General features: G+C 41.9%; 1 protein-coding gene across 1 annotated transcript in view; it reads right to left on the bottom strand.

Annotated features, from left to right (window-relative positions):
• LOC121002823 (carbonic anhydrase-related protein 10-like) overlaps positions 1-24,391 on the bottom strand; it is a 514,536-nt gene that overhangs the window by 321,994 nt on the left and 168,151 nt on the right. Inside the window, exon 2 of the mRNA XM_040434419.1 lies at positions 11,371-11,445. Within this exon, the coding sequence (XP_040290353.1) occupies positions 11,371-11,445 (75 nt within the window). The remainder of the gene's footprint in view (positions 1-11,370; positions 11,446-24,391) is intronic.

Below are 24,391 nucleotides of genomic sequence, written 5' to 3'. Positions count from 1 at the left end.
GTGCGAGTTTCGGCACCAGAGGCTGCAGAGAACTGCTAATTGGTGGGTGTTGCTGGGTGTCAAACCCCTACTAATTGGATATTGATGACCTATCTGGACTTCTGGGGGATAAGATTATCACTATGTGGAGCTCAAGAATCTCTTTAATACAGTGCACTAAAATGTAAAGCCTCAAATCTCCCACCCACCTGCAAGTTGTCATCACAAAGTGCAAATAAAAAAAAAAGGAAAAACATAAAAAAATGATTTCATGACATTTTCTACTCATTATCCAAAATAGTATCCAAGACCCAATTGTCTTTTAGGCCTTCTAAATTCCTACAAAATTTTCTTCTATAATTGATGTTTGCAAAATATATAAATTCTCCAATTATATTTTCAACTTGATATGACTGAGATAATTAAAGATCTTGGAAAGTCTAAGCAGTCTACCGCTGAGGACAACGATCGACTGTCATGTTCTTAGTCCATATTCCAGAAGTCACATTGTCAGGGACGAGCAAAGTGAAGTGCCAGGATACAGCACCAGACCAATGGAGCCAATCACTGTCCTTAATATATAACTGAGGACAGTGACTGGCTGCAGCGTTATTCAGGCACGTCACCAATGCTGGACCAGTACACCAGAGTATGGTGCTGGAGAAAGATGTAAGTGGAACAAAAATGTTACACTTACATCTTTCTCCAGCACCATACTCTGGTGTACTGGTCCAGCATTGGTGACGTGCCTGAATAACGCTGCAGCCAGTCACTGTCCTCAGTGGTATACTAAGGACAGCGATTGGCTCCATTGGTCTGGTTCATTTTTTCATTTTTATTTTAATTTTAAGTCACTTTAGGCCTTGTCTACGATTTTTCATTATCTCAGACAACCTTTTTTTAGGATTCTAAAATAAAATCATGACTTAGTTAAATGACATCATTCAAGGTTCATTCCTCAGTCCCTGCTTATTAACTGCCAATGAGGTTTAAAATACTGAAAAACACAACATCTATGTAAAATCCCTTTAATACAGTGCGCTAAAATGTAAAGCCTCAAATGCCCCACCCACCTGCAGGTTGTCATCACAACGTGCGAATAAAAAAAAAAAGGAAAAACATAAAAACTGATTTCATTGCATTTTCTACTTATTATCCAAAATACTGTAACATTTTATTACGGTAAATAGTTTTTGATTCTTCATTCATTCTGACATTTTGGGCCTCATTTATCAAAACTCAAAAAGAAAAACTGTCTTTGTTGCTCGTAGGAGTAATTTAATGTATCCTCATCTGTTTTCAACTATGGACTTGGTGTGGAACTAAGTGCCAAATATAGATTCCATACCCTCAGAACCAGTAAAACTTTAGAGCAATAATTTACTTTGGCTCTCAATGTTTCATGTCTTGATATATATTAACTAATACCATATTAATTGAAAATGACAATAAAATAATGGTAAACACATATAATATAGTAAAATACAAATAGAAATAATAATTACCTTAATACCATGACATAAAATACATAACTTAAAGACCCTCTGTCAGCATGATGAACCTTATTAAACCAGACATACTGCCTGGTAGGGCTCATCATGCTGATACCTTTCTTTTGTCTGTATGCTAGACAGCTGCAGAGATATCTGCAATATTATTTATATGCGAATGAGTCAGTTGGAGAACCAGGGATGGGGCTGAGTCCTTGGAGCACTGATTTTGTAACACCCGCTATATTCTGCACCCTCCCCCCTCTTCTTAATTGACAGGGCTATACATCAACATGCTGAGGCCAGGGCTGTGTCTGAGAACTGTGTCCTAGCGCACCACTTACTGTAGCCTTTGAGCCACATTGAGAATAGTGAATTTCTATGTTTAGAAAGCTATTATACATGTTACTGTTTATTCACAGGTACAATATATGATTATGATGAAACCTATATCATGTGTTAGCTTTCTAACTATAGAAAACCCTTCCTTCTCTTTGTTGTAATACTATAGCTTGGTGGTAAGTGGTCAGCCTTGCACGGAGAGATCCTAAGTTCAAGTCCGAGGAGAGACTTACATATATGTTTTCTGTTTATTTTTCTCCCTCATTTAACCCATAATAAAAGGATATAGCTTTATTATATTAAGAATAGTTTTTTAGAAACCTAAAGAAAATTACTGGTTTATTCACATGCACAATATATGATTATAAAGAAACCAATAACAATAACATTTTGTAAAGCGCTTTTCTACCATAGGACTCAAAGCGCATAGATATGTCTCAGATCAATACAGGGTTGTAGGCTGGATTGTGTTACAGAGGAAATAGTCAGGTGTTCATAAATGGCAGACTAAATAGGTGACTTTTCAGTTTGGACTTAAATGCTTCCAGGGATGGGGATGTCCTAATTGGGTGTGGCAGAGAGTTCCAAAGTGTAGGGGCGGCATGACAGAAGGCTCTGTCTCTAAAGCTTTTGAGGTGGACTCTGGGGGGGATCAAGTTATTAGATCCTTTTGATCTAAGATTGTGGGGGTGTGATGCAGTTGCAACAAGTCCTTCAGGTATCCAGGGCCTTGATTGTGCAAGGATTTGAATGTCAATAAGCCAATCTTAAACAGAATTCTCAATTTTATCGGTAGCCAGTGTAGTGAGTGAAGGGTTGGTATTATGTGGCAATGGCGGGGTTGGATTGTTAACAGCCAGTGATGGCCAGTTTGCCGTGTTCGCCCGCAAACACATGCGAGCTGCCATCTTAACTGACAAGTCCGGTGAGGCACAGGTAAGTCCTTACCTGTGCCTGTGCGCGAGCTGGTCTGGGCTATCCATAGTATTCAGTATATTGGGCAGACTAGATGGGCCAAATGGTTCTTATCTGCCGACACATTCCATGTTTCTATGTAAATGCGGTTACCAGGAGCATGCAGCTCCGAGAACAGCCTCCGGGGGCCTTCATCGGGCTGTTCTCGGAACTGCCTGCATCCGGAGACCGCATTTCATTTCAGACCGGCTCGCGCACAGGCATAGGTAAGGACTTACCTGTGCCTTGCCGGACTTGTCAGTTAAGATGGCAGCTCGCATGTGTTTGCGGGCGAACACAGCAAACTGGCCATCACTGTTAACAGCCTTGCAGCGGCATTTTGTACCAATTGCAGGCGATGCAGGTCTTTGTTTGGAAGGCCTGTATAGAGAACATTGCAGGAATCCAACCGTGATGTGATGAAGGTATGAATAAGGTTTGGGAGATCTGCTGGAGGTATGAGGTGTTACATTTTTGCAATGTTCCTTAGATGAAAGAAGGAAAGATTGACAACAGCTTCGATTTTATTCCTGAAGCTTAATTCCCCATCAATCAAGATGCCCAAGCTGCACACAAAGTCTGATTTGTTCAGGTCTGAGCTCCCGAGTCCCTATCCTTAGTGCTGCTGGCTGAGACTGGAGCTGCTTTCCTGTCAAGCGCTGACCTCCGATAACAAGAACCTCAGTTTTGTCAGAATTTAGTTTTAGCCAGTTATCATTCATCCACTTCTGAAGCTCAGCTAAGCACGCATTTATTTGTTGGGTAGGGTCTGTGACGCCAGGTTTGAAAGATAAATATAGCTGGGTGTCATCTGCATAGCAGTGATCGGTCAGGCCATGTTTTTGTACGATTTTTCCAAGTGGCAGCATGTGTATGGTGAACAGTAAAGGGGATAGTATCGCACCCTGGGGTACACCGTATTTTAGTTGTATAGGGTTGGAGAGGAAGGGCCCCAAGGATAGCCTTTGAGTTCTGCCAGCCAGGAAGGAGCTGAACCACTGGAGAACTAAGCCATCTTTGCCACAGTACTCTTGTAGCCTGTTAAGCAAGATTTCGTGATCAACTGTTTCAAAAGCCGCTGAGAGGTCGAGCAAAATCAGGATTGAGCGTTGACCTCTGTCTCTTGCCATGAGCAGATCATTGCAGATCTAGGTGAGGGCTGTTTTACAGCTGTGGTGTTTTCTGAAGCCAGATTGAAGAGGGTCAAGGATGCTGTTCCTTGAAAGCCTGGCATTAAGTCTGAGATAGACAGCCTTTTCAATAACTTTCCCCAGAAAAGGGAGGTTAGAGACAGGTCTGTAGCTGTTTAATGGTGCGGAACGTTTATTGAGTAAAGGAGCTATGGAGTCAAAAGCAGCTGAGACATAGTGGTTATATTTCAGGACCATGGATTCAAGGCCTAAGTTGTGATCTGTCAGTTCATCAAGATTGAGGGTATTCTGAAGGTGCTGGGGTGACAGACCTTTCAAGGAATGATATTTTATTAGTTCTTTTAGGCCTCTTTCACACTTGCGTTGTCCGGATCCGGCGTGTACTCCACTTGCCGGAATTACACGCCGGATCCGGAAAAACGCAAGTGTACTGAAAGCATTTGAAGACGGAACCGTCTTCCAAATGCGTTCAGTGTTACTATGGCACCCAGGACGCTATTAAAGTCCTGGTTGCCATAGTAGGAGCGGGGAGCCGGGGAGCGGTATACTTACAGTCCGTGCGGCTCCCGGGGAGCTCCAGAGTGACGTCAGAGCGCCCCATGCGCATGGATGACGTGATCCATGTGATCACATGATCCATGCGCTTGGGGCGCCCTGACGTCACTCTGGAGCGCCCGGGGAGCCGCACGGACGGTAAGTATGCTGCTCCCCCGCTCCCCGCTACACTTTACCATGGCTGCCAGGACTTTAGCGTCTTGGCAGCCATGGTAACCACTCTGAAAAAGCTAAATGTCGGCTCCGGCAATGCGCCGAAACGACGTTTAGCTTAAGGCCGGATCCGGATCAATGCCTTTCAATGGGCATTAATTCCGGATCCGGCCTTGCGGCAAGTGTTCCGGATTTTTGGCCGGAGCAAAAAGCGCAGCATGCTGCGGTATTTTCTCCGGCCAAAAAACGTTCCGTTCCGGAACTGAAGACATCCTGATGCATCCTGAACGGATTTCTCTCCATTCAGAATGCATTAGGATAATCCTGATCAGGATTCTTCCGGCATAGAGCCCCGACGACGGAACTCTATGCCGGAAGACAAGAACGCAAGTGTGAAAGAGCCCTTAGTTGGTGTTTTTTGGCTGGTGCTTTAAGGGAGAAGTGGATTGTACGGTGGTCTGACCAAACTACTGGATCAATTTCCACACCAGTACTGAACGAAGATAGAATATCCTTCTATCTTTATTCAGCAGGAAGGTCCTGAAAGAAGAAGAAAGTAGACATGCCAGCTGCACAAACAAGAGGATGAGGTTAGTTAATTTTAGTAAGCATTCTGTATTAAGAATGCTATTATTTTCATTTATAACCATGTTATAAGGGAAAATAATACAGTAAATTGACTTTCATCAATTTAATAACATCATCTCCTAGCAACCATGCGATTTTCACGCATCCCCATTCATTTCTATAGGGCCTGCGTTGCGTGAAAAAATGCAGAATATAGAACATACTGCGATTTTCACGCAACAGACAAGTGATGCGTGAAAATCACCGCTCATCTGAACAGCCCCATTGAAGTTAATGGGTCCGGATTCAGTGCGGGTGCAATGTGTTCACCTCACGCATTGCACCCACGTGGAATTCTCGCCCGTGTGAAAGGGGCCATAGAGAAAAGAGATCCTGCCCCCACACCTCTTTATTGAACATCTTCAGAAGAAGAAATAGCTCGAAGGATATTAAAGATGGAGAGCAGTCTACTTGTAAATCCAGCATAGGATGAGATAGAAAACTTATTAGAGCCAGCAGCAGCTTTTCTGCCTATATCTATCTCTTTCTCATTTTGAAGCTGCTTCCCTCCTCCCCTCTTCATACACTTCTATGAAGAGCATGTAACATGATTCCTCTATGATTTGATAATATGACTAAATGAATCAGATTCAACAAATTTCTTCTGCCAAACAAGTCCAAAATGTTGGCAATTTGCTTTGGATGAAATGCACAAATTGACGCCCACCATTTTACTTTTAAAATGAGAACAAAACAGTACAGGGAGGATGAAGACAGAGAATCATGTGACCTTGGGAGTGGCCCTGCCTGGAGGGCTTGCCCACAATTCTTTTGTAGACAGGCTGTCAGCCAATCAGGAGACAGGTTATTGGCCAGTCCATCAGGCTTTGTGCTAGCTCAGAAGACGCCATTGTGACTTCAGCCAGTGATGTGAGAAGATGTTTGCCATGTGTTTGGCAGACACCAATTACAGACACAAGCCAGCCATATTACGGTCTTGCGCGGACAATGTAGTGAGTGTAAATAAGATATACAGGTATTAGTTAGATAACTTGCATTAATAGGTAGAAAAGTCAGGGTTTTATCAGTACAGAGGGAGAGCATTGTACTGTATGTGTGTTTTACAGTAAGGTCAGCTTCTGGAGATGTTCCTGTAATGCATTGCAGGCATAAAAATCATGCAGATGGCTTGCACAATTTTTTTTTTCTGCGCATGAACTGAAAGAAAAAACCCTCAAGCTTCTACAGTTTATTAGTGTTTTATAGGCCTCCTAGCACCTCCAGCAGCGTATATTTCACTGGATATGCTCCACAATTGCTTTTGCTACCATTTTAAACTGTGCAGTACAGTGCATTTTATTGTAACAATACCAGTGTTTATAGAAAGGGATGTTTAATTGGATCTCAGTCTGTTAATTGCTCAGTTTAACACATTTTAGTAGTGTATCAAAAACAGTTGCAATTTTTCTACCATTTAACATTGCTGAATTCAACACATTTTAAAATGTAATTATACCAGTTTATCATTGTACACTGTCAGTACCAGTGTGCAGTGTGTTCATAAGGGACATGCAGTTGCCCCTTTGTTAATTAAAAATAAAAAAATAAAAAAAAATTGTTGCAATTTTACCACATTTGCTAATCAGTGTAACAAACCTGTGACTTGTCACCATTTAAAGAGACCTCATAATAAAATGCCTGGTAAACGATCAGAAAGGAGAAAGAAAAAAATTGAAAAAAATTAATAAAAATAGAGAAAGATAAGAGACAAAAATATGAATCCAATGAGACCTTAGAGTGTCATATACCAATTTTCAAGACAATTGGAGCCCTTATAAATTGGGTAAAAATGATTCAGACCTGAATCTAACTTTTTGACTGATTAGACTGATATAATGGAAGCGCTCATTAGTTCTCAGCCAATAAAACGCAGTAACATTTTTCCCCGACTTTGGAGAAAAAAAAATTGTGTCTTATAGGGTGAAAAATACGGTACTTTTATTGTATGATTAAATCACTATGATAAAGATAAGCAATTTTTTTCAAATTCAGTTAGTTCTAATTCACCTGAATTAACAAAGAAATAGAATTTAGCTAGACAAAATATAGGCCAGCCAACACATAACATTTATCTGGAAAACAGATCTGCAAATCACTTTTTGTTTCAAGTGTTAAAAAAAAACCTGAGGGTTTCCATGTACTGATTTGGGGGGTACTATCTCTCCTTGGGGATAGCGCCTTAATCAGTGTGAGGAGGCTTATAGGCCATACATGCTCTTCTGGAATTTTGGGAAGAAAGGGATGCAAATGAGGTCTTAACAAGCTCTGCCTCTAATGCCACCAGATATAAGGCAGCTATCCTGTCTGTCAATGTCTGACCATTTAAATAAGCCTTAAAGGGGTATTCTCATTTTATTGATCCTATTTTATTAAATTATATGCCCCCCAGTGAGCTTTTTTCAAAATATATTTCATTAAAAAAACCCTACTGTTTTCTTTAAATTCTTCTTATTCAAATTCATTGTTGATCTGCGCTGCCCATGGATACGGCCACCGCTCACCGGCCGCATCCATGGGCCGCGCTTGTGCAGATCTATATTCCTTTGTGCCGCGTCTGAAACAGAGCCGCGCATGCGCGGCTCCATTCTAAACGCGGCACAAATAATTATAGATCAGCGCATAGGAGGAGGGGAGCTCTCCGGTCTTTGAGAGTTCAGCAGCGCAGCCCGGATCTCCTCAGTGAATGGTGAGGAGATCGGGGCTGCGCTGCTGTGTATAACTGCCCCCCCCCCTTCTTTCAATTTTTAGGATGGCCGAGCGGAACCCACCATCGGGCGCTGCACTGCTGTGTCAGCCCCGATGGTTACCATGGCAACCGGACGCCTTCACAGGCATCCGGATTTCCATGGTATATCTAAGCCTGATCAGTGTAATGCTGGAGCTCCGATCGGTTACCATGGCAGCCAGGACGCTACTGAAGTCCTGGCTGCCATGGTGCGCCCTCCCCCCATCATTGGTGGCAGCGGCAGTTCCGATCGGAGTCCCAGCAGTGTAATGCTGGTACTCCAATCGGTTACCAAGGCAGCCAGGATGCTACTGAAGTCCTGGCTGCCATGGTCATTTACTCTATAGCAATATACTTACCTGCGCTGTGGCCGCCCGCTCTCCTTCTTGTAACTCGTCACTGGTCTGTGCGGCGCATTGCTATAAGCATAAGCAATGCATCGCACAGACCGGTGAGTTACAAGAAGAAGGAGCATTGGGCGGCCTCAGTGCAGGTAAGAATCTGGAGGCACTTGGGGGGCAGATGGAGGCACTGGGGGCAGATGGAGGCACAATGGGGGCAGATGGAGGCTCAATAGGGGCAGATGGAGGCACAATGGGGGCAGATGGAGGCACAATGGGGGCAGATGGAGGCACAATGGGGCTGATGGAGGCACTATGGGGGCTGATGGAAGCACTATGGGGGCTGATGGAGGCACTATGGGGTCTGATGGAGGCACAATGGGGCTGATGGAGGCACAATGGGGCTGATGAGGCACAATGGGGCTGATGAGGCACAATGGGGCTGATGGAGGCACTTAGGGCAGATGGAGGCACAACGAGGCTGAAGGAGGCACAATGGGGCTGATGGAGGCACTTGGGCTGATGGAGGCACAATGGGGCTGATGGAGGCACTTGAGCGCAGATGGAGGCACAATGGGGCTGATGGAGGCACAATGGGGCTGATGGAGGCACAATGGGCTGATGGAGGCACTATGGGGGCTGATGGAGGCACAATGGGGGCATATGGAGGCACAATGGGGGCAGATGGAGGCACAATGGGGCTTATGGAGGCACAATGGGGCTGATGGAGGCACAATGGGGCTTATGGTGGCACAATGGGGCTGATGGAGGCACAATGGGGCTGATGGAGGCACTATGGGGGCTTATGGAGGCACTATGGGGGCTGATGGAGGCACAATGGGGCTTATGGAGGCACAATGGGGCTGACGGAGGTACAATGGGGCAGATGGAGGCACTATGGGGGCAGATGGAGGCACTATGGGAGCAGATGGAGGCACTATGGGGGCTGTTTGAGGCATATTGGGGGCTTATGGAGGCATATTGGGGGCTTATGGAGGCATATGGGGGCTTATGGAGGCATATGGGGGCTGTTTGAGGCATATGGGGGGGGGGCTGATGGATGTAGCAGAGCTGAATATGCTGCTGTTCAGTCATAGTTCTAGTGGGGAAGGGAATAGACAGATGTAGCAGAGCTGTATATGTGGCGGGTCAGCATCAATGCTGGTGGAAGAGAGAAACTGATGCAGCAGAGCTGTATATGTGGCGAGTCAGCATCAATGCTGGTGGAAGAGAGAAACTGATGTAGCAGAGCTGAATACGCTGCTGTTCAGACACAGTTCTAATTGGGAAGGGAATAGACAGATGTAGCAGAGCTGTATATGTGGCGGGTCAATATCAATGCTGGTGGAAGAGAGAAACTGATGTAGCAGACAGAATACGCTGCTGTTCAGACACAGTTCAAATTGGGAAGGAAATAGACAGATGTAGCAGAGCTGTATATTTGGCGGTTTAGAATCAATGCTGGTGGAAGAGAGAATTAGATGTAGCAGAGCTGAATAAGCTTCTGTTCAGCCACAGTACTAATGGGGAAGGGAATAGACAGATGTAACAGAGATATATATTTGTGGAGGGTCAGCATCAATGCTGGTGAAAGAGAGAATCAGATGTAGCAGAGCTAAATAAGCTGCTGTTCAGCCACAGTACTAATGGGGAAGGGAATAGACAGATGTAGCAGTGCTGTATATGTGGTGGGTCAGCATCAATGATGATGGAAGAGAGAAACAGATGTAGCATAGCTGTATATAAGACTGTTCAGCCACAGTGCTGGTTGAAGAGATAAACAGACACATGTAGCTGAGCTGTATATGCATCTATACAGATACATAGTGTAAAGTTTATACACAACTGGAGTACAGCTGTAATGGAAAAATATCTGCATCAGTGCTGGTGGGTGGGGGTTTTATGGGAGACAAAAGCACAGATTATACGTTTACTAGCTGACAAGCTTTTGAGCTAATGTATAATATGGAATTATATTTTTTGATAAACAAAATGGGTTTGTAAGAGATCAGACAGAGATTATGTGTGTAAGGGTCCATTCACACGTCCGCAAATGGGTCCGCATCCGTTCCGCAATTTTGCGGAACGGGTGCGGACCCGATTCATTCTCTATGGGGATGGAATGGATGCGGACAGCACACAGTGTGCTATCCGCATTTGCGGAGCGCGGCCCCGATCTTCCAGTCCGCAGCACCGCAAAAGATAGAAAATGTCCTATTCTTGTCCGCAGCTGCGGACAAGAATAGGCTTTTCTATAGGGGGTGCCGGCCGGGTGTGTTGCGGATCCGCAACACACCACGGATGTGTGAATGGACCCTAAAACTGTGCAGAACAGCCACGTGCTACTGTACACTGAGCTCACTTCACATGGCTCTCTGATTCCCCCAGCAGGGGGGAGGGGACTCACAGACACTGCAGGCTGCCAGACTGATGACTCATACTATCCACATGAACTAGCACGCAGGACTCAGCTCTCAGTGTGATGTCATAAGGAGGTGTGGCCGGCCTTCACTCTAGCTGCCTAAGCCCGCCCAGCCTTAGCAGCAGAAAAACCAGGAAGTGAACAGCTAGCTAGCAGCAGGTGAGGATGAATTTGCAAGATGAGAATACCCCTTTAAGACATGACTCGGATATTAAATAAGCCAGCACCAGACAGCTGTTTCATGGTAATTGCTCCTCATCAGTGCAGAGCAGAGAGTACTAGCCTAACTGGTTGAGAGGTCTAAGTTAGGATTTGGGGAGTACTATCTCTCCTGAAACACTCCCCTGGAAAGAGACTTGCAAATCAGGCTTCCTTTCAAAAAGAAAAGAAAACTGAGTGTCTCACACCAGCAAACAGCTCTCTCTCTGATATTGCTCAAATTAAATCTCATGGAATTTAGGTTGTCAGAACCCAATTTTTTTTTTATATTTGTGACCAATTCCAAACTTATAGAATTGATTCATTCAGCTCTATATCACTTGATGCTTCATAGAAAACAGTAGTTTACAAGATGCAAACTATGATGCATTTTCTTTCAAAAGTATAAATACTGCAGTATAAACACACTTACCTGGTACAAAGCTTCCTTGGACTGCCTCTTTATATGCCCACCACTCTTCATAAGTCTTAGCTGGGGTGAACTGTGCTGAAAATACACAAATGCAACATTAAGATACATACCGTCAGCACATAGTTAAAAAGAAAAAGTTCAAAGCATGCACCATGATTGTTAACTAAAGTTCAGCAAAGTATTCAAAAATTCGATTCGGCTGCTTCGTCGAATTTTACAAAAAAATTTGCTTTGTGATGAATTACTTCTTCACGAAGCGCATTTTTTTTGTAAGCCGTAGATGCAATGACAGGGAGCGACGATTGCACCTCTTCCCGTCATTGTGCCCCCCAGATGCTGCGTTCATAGCTGATCTTGGCATCTGACAATAATAACACAGTGTAAAAAAATAAATCATACTTACCTCATCTATTTGCTCGTGACGGGCCTGCCGACGCCATCTTGATTGAAGATCTAGCACAAAACCTTATGCAGCCCTTGATGACATCATCACGTCGGCAGGCATAGTGATGTCATACGCACATGGGTTTTCGTGCAAGACCTTCAATCAAGATGGTGGAAGCCGGCTTGTCACAAGCAAATGGATGAGGTAAGCATGATTTATTTATTTTTACCGCCATTTAGGGAAAATCGATTTGCTACCACGAAGCACGAGGAAATTCGGCTTAGTGGCGAATCGAATTTTCCCTGAAATTGGTATCCCACTCAACCTATTGTGCCATTGTTGCTCTCTTTTACCGACTTTATTGGCATTTTCTCAGATTATTACATGAGTAAATTGCACCAATAAGATTGTATGACAACCTACAAATTTCAGCGGTTATAGGCTGGGTCATATTTTTTAAGTGAATTGTGCCCACAATGTGAATATATATGCTATAATTGTCACTGCACTATGCAGCTAGGATCTATATACAGCTGCAAGAAAAAAGAAAAAAAGTGAATCCTCTGGAATTACCTGGACTTCTGCATTGATTAACAATCAAATGTGATCTGATTCTTATCAAAGATACCGTTATAGACAAACATACTAATAACACAGAAGCAAATGTACTATCCATGTCTTTTATTGAGCACAGTGAATAAACATCCACAGTGCATGTAGTGTGAAAAAGCTAGTAAACCCTGTATTTAACCCCTTCCTGACTGCCATACGGCTATATAGGTGCTAGCTGCACATACCCCGTGCAGCTAGCACGCGTATAGACGTCATGGCAATTCTTTAATCCAAGCGCTGCAAAACGCTTGGATTAAAGCTTCTGTCCCTGCACTGCTGCTGTCACGGACAGCATACAGCGCAGTAATGCCGGCAAGGGACCATTCAGAGTGGTCCCTTGCTGGCAATCAATCCGATTGGTTAGTCTGTGCAGACTAACCAATCGGATCACGGCGGTGAAAAAGTCCCTGTTCCAGGTTCTGATCTGCAAACTGCAGATCAGAGCCTGAAATCAGGTAATGTGTCCTGGTGCCCCCCGATCTGTGCCCCCCCCCCATGCGCCTCCAAACCCCCCTGTGAGCCCTGCCTCCGCCATCTGTCACCGACTGCCCCTGATGCGGTTCCCCCCTCCCCCCCATCCATGCATACCTCCCTTTCCAGCGCTGCCTCCTGCCCCCAATGCGGTCCCCCTACTGTGTTTGATGGCGGCGGCTCCATTCCTGAGCCGCTGCCATCAGCAGCGAGTGTCAGCTGTATGCTCTGCTGTAACCCCTTAGATGCCACGGCAGCGGCATCCATGGGGTTAATAGAGAGAGGAGGCTCCCTCTCTCAACCATCGGGGCTTCCGCACTGCGATGGCAGCGCCCGATGGTTGCCATGGCAACCGGATGCTTTGCAAATGCATCCGGTGTTGCCACCTACAGTAAATCTAATAGTATTATACTTTGCAATGCAAGAGCATTGCAAAGTATAGTACAGCCATCAGCTCCACTGGATCTTCAAGATCCAAGTGAGACTTGATAAAAAAATAAAATAGAAGTAAAAATAAATAAATAAATAAAAATGGAAATTAAAAAAATAAATTGCCTTTTGCTATAAAAAAAACTTTACATATTAGGTATCACCGCGTCTGTAACGACCGTCTCTATAAATATATCACATGATCGACCCCGTCCGATAAACATCATAAAAAATAAAAACTCTGTCAAAGAAAGCCATTTTTGTCACCTTATATCACAAAAAGTGCAACACCAAACGATCAAAAAGGCTTATGTCAAATAAAATGGTGCCAATAAAACCGTCACTTCATCCCGCAAAAAATGAGACCCTACATAAGAAAATCACATAAAAAAATAAAAAAAACTATAGCTCTCAGAACATGGAGACACTAAAACATATATATTTTTTCAAATAGGCTATTATTGTGTTAAAGTGAAATAAATAAAAAAAAGTGTACATATTAGGTATTGCCGCGTCCTAACAACCTGCTCGATAAAAATATCACATGACTTAACGCCTCAGGAGAACACCGTAAAAAAAATAATATAAAAACAGTGCCATAAAAGTCATTTTTGTCACCTTACAACACAAAAAGTGCAACACCAAGTGATTAAAAAGGTGTATGCCCCCCAAAATAGTACGAATCAAACCATCACCTCATCCCGCAAAAAATGATACCCTATTTAAGACAATTGCCCAAAAAATAAAAAAGCTATGGCTCTCAGACTATGGAGACACTAAAACATAATTTTTTCAGAAATGCTATTATTGTGTAAAACTTAAATAAATAAGAAAATGTATACATATTAGGTATTGCCATGTCCATAACGATCTGCTCTATAAAACTGTCACATGACCTAACCCCTCAGATGAACGCTGTAAAAATATATAAATAAAAACTGTTCCAAAACAGCCAATTTTTTGGTCACCTTGCCACATAAAGTGTAATAATGAATGATCAAAAAATCTTATGTACCCAAAAATGGTACCATGAAAACCTCAAATCTTTCTGCAAAAAACGAGCCCCTGCACAAGACGATAGGCAGAAAAATAATAATATGGCGTTCAGAAAATGGACACACAAAAACATTATTTATTTTTCAAAAATGCTTTATGTAAAGCTGAATCAAACAAACAAACAAAGTAGACATATTTGATATCATTGCGTCCGTAACAACCTGATTAATAAAAATAGCACATGATCTTGTAAAAAATAAAAAAATAACAAAACGGTGCCAAAACAGCCATTTTTGGGTTACCTTGCCTCACAAAAAATGTAATATAGAGCAATTGAAAATCATATGTACCCCAAAATAGTACCAATAAAATTGGCACCTTATCCCCTAGTTTCCAAAATAGGGTAACTTTTTGGGAGTTTCTACTGTAAGGGTGCATCAGGGGGGCTTTAAATGGGACATGGCATCTAAAACAAGTCCAGCAAAATCTGCCTTCCAAAAACATGCGGCAGTCCTTTCCGTCGTGCGCCCCTTACATCAGTTTACGACCACATGTGGGGTGTTTCTGTAAACCGCAGAATCAGGGTAATAAATATAGAGTTTTTTTTGGGCTGTTAACCCTCAATGTGTTAAAGGCAAAAAAATTATAAAATGGAAAATCTGCCAAAAAAGTGAAATTTAGAAATTTCATCTCCATTTTCCTTTAATTCTTGTGGAACACGTAAAGGGTTAACAAAGTTTGTAAAATCAGTTTTGAGTAACTTGAGGGGTGTAGTTTCTACAATGGGATCATTTATGGGGCGTTTCTACTATGTAAGCCTCACAAAGTGACTTCAGACCTGAGCTCACCAGCAGGCCCTCACCTACAATGTTTTACAGGGTCAGCTCACAAGCAGGTCCTCGCATATAATTTTTTAGAGGGTCAGCTCACCTGAAGGCCCTCGCATATAATTTTTTAGAGGGTCAGCTCACCAGCAGGCCCTCGCATATAATGTTTTATAGGGTCCGCTCACCAGCAGGCCCTCGCATATAATTTTTTACAGGGTCAGCTCACCAGCAGGCCCTCACATATAATGTTTTACAGGGTCAGCTCACCAGCAGGCCCTCACATATAATGTTTTACAGGGTCAGCTCACCAGCAGGCCTTCACCAACAATCTTTTATAGGGTCAGCTCACCTGAAGGCCCTCGTCATTTTTTAAAAATCTAAAGTTATGATTCCTCCCTGCTTAAGTTGCTTGTTAAGCAAATTAAGCAGGGAGGAATCATGACTTCAGATGGAAAAAAATGACGAATATTTAAAAAAAAAAAACGAATATGTGGCACTATATTTGATATAGTGCTATATATTTGTTTTTTAGAATATTCGTCATTTTTTTTCCATCTGAAGTCATGATTCCTTCCTGATTAAGGGATTAAACATGTGTTCAGATTGAAAAAATGACGAATATTCAAAAAACTAATATATAGCACTATATTCGAAATATTCGAGAATTCTCGAAGAGCCGATATTTGCGATTAAAATTTGTATTTCGAATATTCGCGCTCAACACTAGTGAGATGAGCAAATTGATTCTAAACTAATCATATTTTTTACAAATTTTACCAAAATTTGTCTCCCAAACAAATCCAATGTTTTGGATATTTGCTTCAGCCAAATATCTCAAAAATGGAACTCAGCGTGATTTTATTATCAACATTACCATAGCGACATAAAAGGGAGGATAAACATGAAGTATCACATGACACTGGGAGAGAGGGGGGAAGGCATGCCTTGATTGGCTTAGCCAATAAGGGACAGGCAAGTCATTTTGCTGAGAATGTCATAGAATGTCATTCTGTGTTCAACTTGCGACCTGAGAGCATTTGTCTTAGCTGCGTCTAACAAAAAGCTATTATAGACACAAACCAGTAATCTAGTTGTACTAGGGTCACTAAAGGGATATATAACTGGGTAGATTTTATTTTATTTTTTTTATTTTTTTTATCAGCCACACAACAATTTTAAGCTTCTTCTGGATCAACAGAATACAGAATACAAAACTTGTATAGTAAAATGACAACTTAAAGTGTAATCTATTTTATTACATTCTCAAGAATAATCATTATCTGCCTATTCAGACTTTCTGGTGCAGAGTGAAAGAAAACTTTTGATCCTGATTACTTCATCTTGTCAGCTGCTAATGGTAGTGCAAGTCATGGCCTAGTAAGTAATTGCAGTTTTACATGAATGCCTGGCACATGTTTCTCTAGATAAGTGCCTGGTTATTAGGTTATCTTTAATTCATAAGCTTTCTACATTTTGTACCGCACACCCGGTATTAAGATCTCTTCTGTTACGTTCAAATATGCCATATTATTTATTTAAACGTTTATTTTCATTCAATAATGTACTTTAGTATTCATCACTTCATCCAGTAATCACCACCATTTTAATTTATGCTATTATGTTGAACATTACTCAGTAATAAACCGATACACTATTATATCGAAGTTCCATAACTGCCTCTATTAATGGTTGTAATATGCGTTGGCAGGCTGCCACTTTCAGATACCATCAAGGATATATAAAAGTGTAACTACCTGCTCCTGCTGCTGAATTTTTTTGTATGCAATGTTTAGCTATTGGCAATATCTTCCAGGTCTTTATTTCTGAATGCTTGTATAAGTTATACATACAGTTTATTTGCACTATAAATAGTGTAATGGAAAAATGAAAATGTAGACTAAATAAAACAAATAAAATTTCTACGATATTTGTAATGCACAACAGTCCTTGGGCATCATCAAAGGTTAACTAAGATTCTTGTTGATACTGGCAGTAGGAAATAGGAAGGGGGGCATGCATCCATATATGAAGTGCATGCTCTGTGTGCTGATCTATGAATGGCATGATTGGACAGGTAGTTCACATTGCAAGCCTGGTACTTTACAAAAAAAAAATGAATTCCATCAATAACAGCTACTGTAGAAAAATAGTTAGAGTGTAGAGCACTTTTTCCCAGACTGATTGCTTCGTAAATATCTTATAACAACTATTTATTAGTTATTTGTTTTCTGATGCATTGAACTGGGGCTTCCGTTTAATCATTGCCCCTTTCCAGGAATGCTATTGATTCTGCAAATGGAACCTTTTTTTTTTTTGCCTATAACTGTGTTTAATAGTGATGAGCAGCATAGGCAATATTAGTTTTCACGATATTTTGCTAATTTTTGGCCCAATATTTGCCATAAATTTGCAAATTCTAGAATTCGTGATCCCCAGTCATTATTTTCTTGATTGCGAAAATCGGCAATGTATTATAACCATATTGTAAGTTTCCTGAGACTGGAGAAAATGGTTGGTGATTGTGAGGAAGAACTCCTGATCACTGTAAGTAATTTTACATTACAGCACTGTTTTTGATTACATTTCGCATGCATGGCAGAACAATAGCTTTATATGCAGATAGAGTGCTCCAATATATTCGCTATTGCGCAAATCGGCACTAATGATGCGCATATTTTTGGGCGCAATACATGTAACTTAACATTTTATCAGGTCTGAGTAAATATTACTGATTGGTGCACTAAGTATTGTTATGACATCACAGCACTATGTCTGTAGCATGTATGGACAGCAGAGAAACAGTAATTCCTATCACACTACCTAACACCTTCTACTGAAACCTATCAGCTACACTATATGACTATCTGACCTACACTGACTATCTCCCACTAGCTATCTATATTATATATATGAGCTAACAAACTATCTATGTAATTGAATAAGGATCCAGATGACTCAACAAAGCACAGAGCACAGCAATGACACTGCTCTCTCTCTCAGAACTGTAAAAAACAGCAGAAAATGGCTGCTGGGGAGTTTCCTATATAGTAAGGGGCAGGCAACTTTCCTATTGGTTAGTAGGGATGTCGCTAAGCTCAGACAAAGTTATTGCAGCCTTCCCATTGGCCCACAAGCAAGTAGCAGTGAGGGTACTGATAAAAAAAAATATTTGCGAATGCCAAGATATAGCACTATATTCTAGATCTTCGAGAATTCTCGAAGTGCCGATATTCGTGATAAAATTTCCCGATTAGAATACTTGCGATCGGGGGGAGGCGTGTCTGGAAGCTGAGGAGAGTGGCTGGCTATCTGCAGTGCTCTATCTGAAAATTTATATCTAACTCCATCCACCCTCAAACTGAGCTTTGGAGGACATAAAATACCTCAGCACTACCTAACGCTACTCCAGGCTACATTTTGAACCCACTATTGGGTGAATTGTACCATCCGGATCGGAGTTACAGTTTGGGGCCTACCACTCACAAGGGACCGCGGCCTAAAGTTCATCGCATTAACCCAACTGTAGGACGGTCGGGTTAGCTTCGAAGAGGTTTCTCTCCTTTGAGACCTCTGAGACTACTGTGAACGATGTCCACTGAACTCTCTTTGAGGAAGACATCAGCCCTGCAATTCCCTGGGAGTGTGATGACAGAGCTGCCATCTTGCCCAGTCCGGGTACCGCATCAGACATCAGCTCTACCTGACACCCCGGTCTCGCGTACACTACCTCACAAGCAAGTGAATCTTGGTTGGACCCACAGGTGATAGAGTACCAAGACCAGAGATCAACATAACACCGGATCATTGTACCAATCCCCCCTCCGCCCCCCCTCATTCTCTTTCCCAGCCGACCTCCCTCCTTTACCTCCTGTTCCCCACCAAAAAGCCCAAATCTTACCCTCTGGTCTCCCGCAGATACCCCCATTGCACTTATATAGGCGCTGCCTACATTTTTGAGGACCTCCTTGTCTGCTATTGGGGAAGTCTGCCTGACTTCAATATTTAAAGGGCCAACAACCTAATTTTTCAGTTACTGTCTGTATGGCATACAAGCAAACTTTCCACTCTGCCTTCCTTTTTGCTGTATTCCTTTTTAATAATTAGTCTCTAAGCACTCTGGGATGTGACGCTATTACAAACCAAAAGGAACACATTTAGCCCAAAGACCAACCCCACATTTATTTAGTTTTTCCTCTCCTATGCTCTCATCCCAAGCAACCAATGCTCGGGATACAGTAGGAATTATGCTACCCTAAATCCCCACTGCAAGTCTAGGAGAAAAGAGACCATGTACTAAACCTACAATACAGTCAAGTCCATAAATATTGGGACATCGGCACAATTCTAACATTTCTGGCTCTATACACCACCACAATGGATTTGAAATGAAACAAACAAGATGTGCTTTAACTGCAGACTGTCAGCTTTAATTTGAGGGTATTTACATCCAAATCAGGTGAACGGTGTAGGAATTACAACAGTTTGCATATGTGTCTCCCACTTGTTAAGGGACCAAATTTAATGGAACAATTGGCTTCTCAGCTGTTCCATGGCCAGTTGTGTGTTATTCCCTCATTATCCCAATTACAATTAGCAGATAAAAGGTCCAGTGAAGCAAGCCATCATTAGGCTGAAAAAACAAAACAAACCCATTAGAGAGATAGCAAAAACATTAGGCGTGGCCAAAACAACTGTTTGGAACATTCTTAAAAAGAAGGAACTGGTGAGCTCAGCAACACCAAAAGACCCGGAAGACCACAGAATACAACTGTGGTGGATGACCAAAGAATTCTTTCCCTGGTGAAGAAAACACCCTTCACAACAGTTGGCCAGACCAAGTACACTCTCCAGGAGGTAGGTGTATGTGTGTCAAAGTCAACAATCAAGAGAAGACTTCACCAGAGTGAATACAGAGAGTTCACCACAAGATGTAAACTATTGGTGAGCCTCAAAAACAGGAAGGCCAGATTAGAGTTTGCCAAACGACATCTAAAAAAGCCTTCATAGTTCTGGAACAACATCCTATGGACAGATGAGACCAAGATCAACTTGCACCAGAGTGATGGGAAGAGAAGAGTATGGAGAAGGAAAGGAACTGCTCATGATAGTAAACATACCACCTCATCAGTAAAGCATGGTGGTGGTAGTGTCATGGCGTGGGGATGTATGGCTACCAATGGAACTAGTTCTCTTGTATTTATTGATGATGTGACTGCTGACAAAAGCAACAGGATGAATTCTGAAGTGTTTTGGGCAATATTATCTGCTCATATTCAGCCAAATGCTTCAGAACTCATTGGACGGCACTTCACGGTGCAGATGGACAATGACCCAAAGCATACTGCAAAAGCAACCAAATAGTTTTTTAAGGGAAAGAAGTGGAATGTTATGCAATGGCCAAGTCAATCACCTGACCTAAATCAGATTGAGCATGCATTTCACTTGCTGAAGATAAAACTGAAGGGAAAATGCCCCAAGAACAAGCAGAAACTGAAGACAGTTGCAGTAGAGGCCTGACAGAGCATCACCAGGGATGAAACCCAGCGTCTGGTGATGTCTATGCATTCCAGACTTCAGGCTGTAATTGACTGCAAAGGATTTGCAACAAAGTATTTAAAAGTGAAAGTTTGATTTATGATTATTATTCTGTCCCATTACTTTTGGTCCCTTAACAAGTGGGAGGCACATATGCAAACTGTTGTAATTCCTATATCGTTCACCTGATTTGGATTTAAATACCCTCAAATTTATTTGTTCCATTTCAAATCCATTGTGGTGTATAGAGCCAAAAACGTTAGAATTGTGTCGATGTCCCAATATTTATGGACCTGACTGTATGTAAAGGAAGTGGTCACAAGATAACAAAAGGACCAGGTCACACAGCACATATGGTAAAAATTGATAAACAAAAGGGCTCTAATCAGGACATACAGAGGCCCATAAAGAACTCTTCCCTGTCTCAATCAGACCTAGATAGATAAGTAATGAAGAAAGCTCAAGTTTACCTTGGGTCTCAGTCCCTAGCTCCTGAAAGCTCTGCTTCACGCCAAGTACCTATGTCACAAGAAACAGACAGTGAGGAAGAAGGCTCTACCGACATCTCCTCTGACCTCCCCATTTCCAGATCCTTCATTTCACAGGCCTTGTCCAAAGCTCTCAATCCAGTCCTAGAAGAACTATCCGAAGTAAAAAAAAGAGATGCGGCAGATAGGCCACAGAGTGGAAGCCCTTGAATCCACACAATCCGCCATAACAGATTCACGTCCACACCTATCCCTTGGTTGAACTTGATGGACTTATGTCTTTTTTCAACCATATTAACTATGTAACAGGGTACACCAAACAGAACAAAGATACCTTTTCTATATACTAACAACACATCAATCATCTATATGACTATATTGAGGACCAAGACAACAAAGGCAGAAGAAACAATGTTCGCCTAAGGGGAGTTCCTTAATCGGTCGCCCCAGATACAATACCAAAAGCAGTATCTGAAATTTGGCAATCACTACTTAGTGAAGATTACTTTTAACCCATCGTCGTTAAAAGAGCACATAGAGCTCTAAGGCCTAAACTCAGACCCAGCGACCCGCCAAGAGATATAATCTGCAAATTCCTAAACTTTGCCCAGAAAGAACAAGTGATGAAAAAATCAAGAGAATGCACACAAATCGTCTATGAAGGCTCGCCTATTCTTCTATTTCAAGACCTGGCTCCTGCTACTCTAAACAAGAGGCACAATTTAAAACCACTGACAGACCTCTTAAGGCACAAAAAAATTGCCTTCCACTGGCTTTTCCCATTTGGCATGCTATGCTAATTACCTGGAAAGAAAATAAATACATCATCAAATCCCCAAAGTATATCCCAGACCTCTTTGAAGCATTACAGATTGAAGATGTGGACATTCCTGACTGGTCTGCGACAAATGACGTTGGCATCCCACCTGAAATCACTCCATCGACGCCTTGGGAAACAGTTACTTCAGGCAAAACCTAAAGATTAAGGAAGAAACCAGGAAGACTAACCCTGAGACGCATCATCTTGGAAGAAGACTGAGGTCCTGTTGCCCCTCTACTAACTTTCTCTCATGACAGCTCTAGCGTAACTGGATTTACTATTGCACCACAGCTGTGATAGGCCCAAGTGGTCTCTCATGCTCCGATTTCCCGACCCTTTCCCGGCTTAATCAGCCAGAGTTATTATTTTATGATTTGGTCTGGAGCATGTGAGTTCTCTTTATGGACCCTAAGTGCGGATCAAGCTTGTTTGGCTGGCTTTGTAGTAGGGTCGCTATAAGCTTGCCTCTGTTAGATATGTTTAATTTTGGGACCACCCCCTCTAACATCTCATGTTAATAGTACCTATGTGTAGGCAGTTGTCTAAATTCTGCCAACTTTTGATTTTGTTAAAAAGTTTTGACCTTAAGTGGTGCTGTTCAGGTTTTCCAGACCTCCTAACAGTTCAGTTATTATGGAGGTTCATTGGCACTAATGTTATCACCTGCTTTGTTTTATATGTCATAGCTCTCTCCTACTCCCACCTTTTCTTACCCATCCCTCCTGGCCCAAGTAACAAAGCATCCTGCCATATTCAGAAGACACCCCTTCCATGCTCATCTAGAATGAGGTACAGGTGAAACTCGAAAAATTAGAATATCGTGCAAAAGTCCATTTATTTCAGTAATGTACATTAAAAGGAATTGCATTAATGCAGCTAAAAATTCGAATTTTGTGAAAAGGTTCAATATTCTAGGCTCAAAGTGTCACACTCTAGTCAGCTAATTAATTCCATACCCCCTGAGCAAAGGGTACCTCAAAATTGTGACTTTGGCGTTTCATAAGCTGTAAGCCATAATCATCCAAATTATAACAAATAAAGGCTTGAAATATCTCGCTTTGCATGTAATGAATCTATCACATATATTAGTTTCACCTTTTAAGTTGCATTACTGAAATAAATGAACTTTGCACGATATTCTATTTTTTCGAGTTTCACCTGTATGTACCCAAAGCTTCTTACACCTTCTACAAATTACCATGGATACACTCAGAATAGCAACTTACAATGTGAGAGGCTTTAAATCCCCTGCAAAACAAAGCCAAATTTTGCAACAGCTACACAAAGAAAAAGCCACTATCATTTTTATCTAAGAAACACACTTTAAGCACAATAAGATACCTAATTTTTCACATTACCGCTACAATCTCTGGTACCATAGTACCTCAGCCCATTCTAATAGACTTGGTGTGAGCCTAGGTATACACAAGCATTCTGACTTCTCACTGACTCAAAATTAGATAGTGAGGGACGCTTTCTCCTAGTAAAAGGGAAAATAAACATACAATTATACACTTTTGTTAACATATACACCCCTAATGTGGCTCACAAAAGTTAGTTTGAACCATTCTGGCAACAATTTGAAGAATTTAGAGAAGGCTTGGAAAGCTTGGCACGCATTAAACCCTAACACTCACAATTATACTTTCTTTTCCTCCCCTCATAACAACTACCATAGATTGTATTACGTTCTATTCCCTGCTTCCAAAATTAAACTGTGCACCGAGGCACAGATTGGCTCCATGATCCACTCAGATCCTTCTCCAGTATACATTTTTTTAACACCCCAGACCCTTCACCCAAGAACTTTATTTGGCATTTAAATGAGACACTGTTAGACAGACCGGGTACAAAAGAAGAGGATTGAAAACAAATTAAAAGAGTACTTCTCAATAAACACATCCGGGGATGTCTCTCGTCATGTAGTATGGGAAGCCCACAAATCTGTTATTAGAGGTGAATTCATCTCTGTGGCTTCATACCTGAACAAAGAAAGATGAGCAAAGATAGCTGGTCTGTATGATAGGGTCTCTAGGCTCGAGTATGCTCATAAACGCTCACAAAACAATAAACATTTAGAGAAACTATCCAAAGCTAGAGAGGAACTTAAAAAAGACAATAAATATCCAGTCAGCTAAGCTCTATCTTTCCCTCAAACCGAAATTCTTCGCACACGGGATCAAACCTACGAAGTTCATGCTAGCCAGCTTAAGACAGCAAACGTAAATCGAGAATCACAGCCATTAAACTAGCGGATAATTTCCTTCTACGGAATGATGCTAGCATAGCAGGTGCCTTCCAAAATTTATACTCAGAGTTATATAAATAGAGCAGACCCAGTAAACATTAAGTGTAAAAAACGCGACCTAACTGAAGATTTTCTAAAAAAGGTAAATCTCCCCTTCATATCTACAGATCAGGCTGCTAACCTCTGTCTTCCCATTACAACTAAGGAACT

This window comes from Bufo bufo, chromosome 1, assembly GCF_905171765.1.
Source record: "Bufo bufo chromosome 1, aBufBuf1.1, whole genome shotgun sequence".
NCBI lineage: Eukaryota > Metazoa > Chordata > Amphibia > Anura > Bufonidae > Bufo > Bufo bufo.
This window is presented reverse-complemented; position numbering and strand designations above follow the sequence as displayed.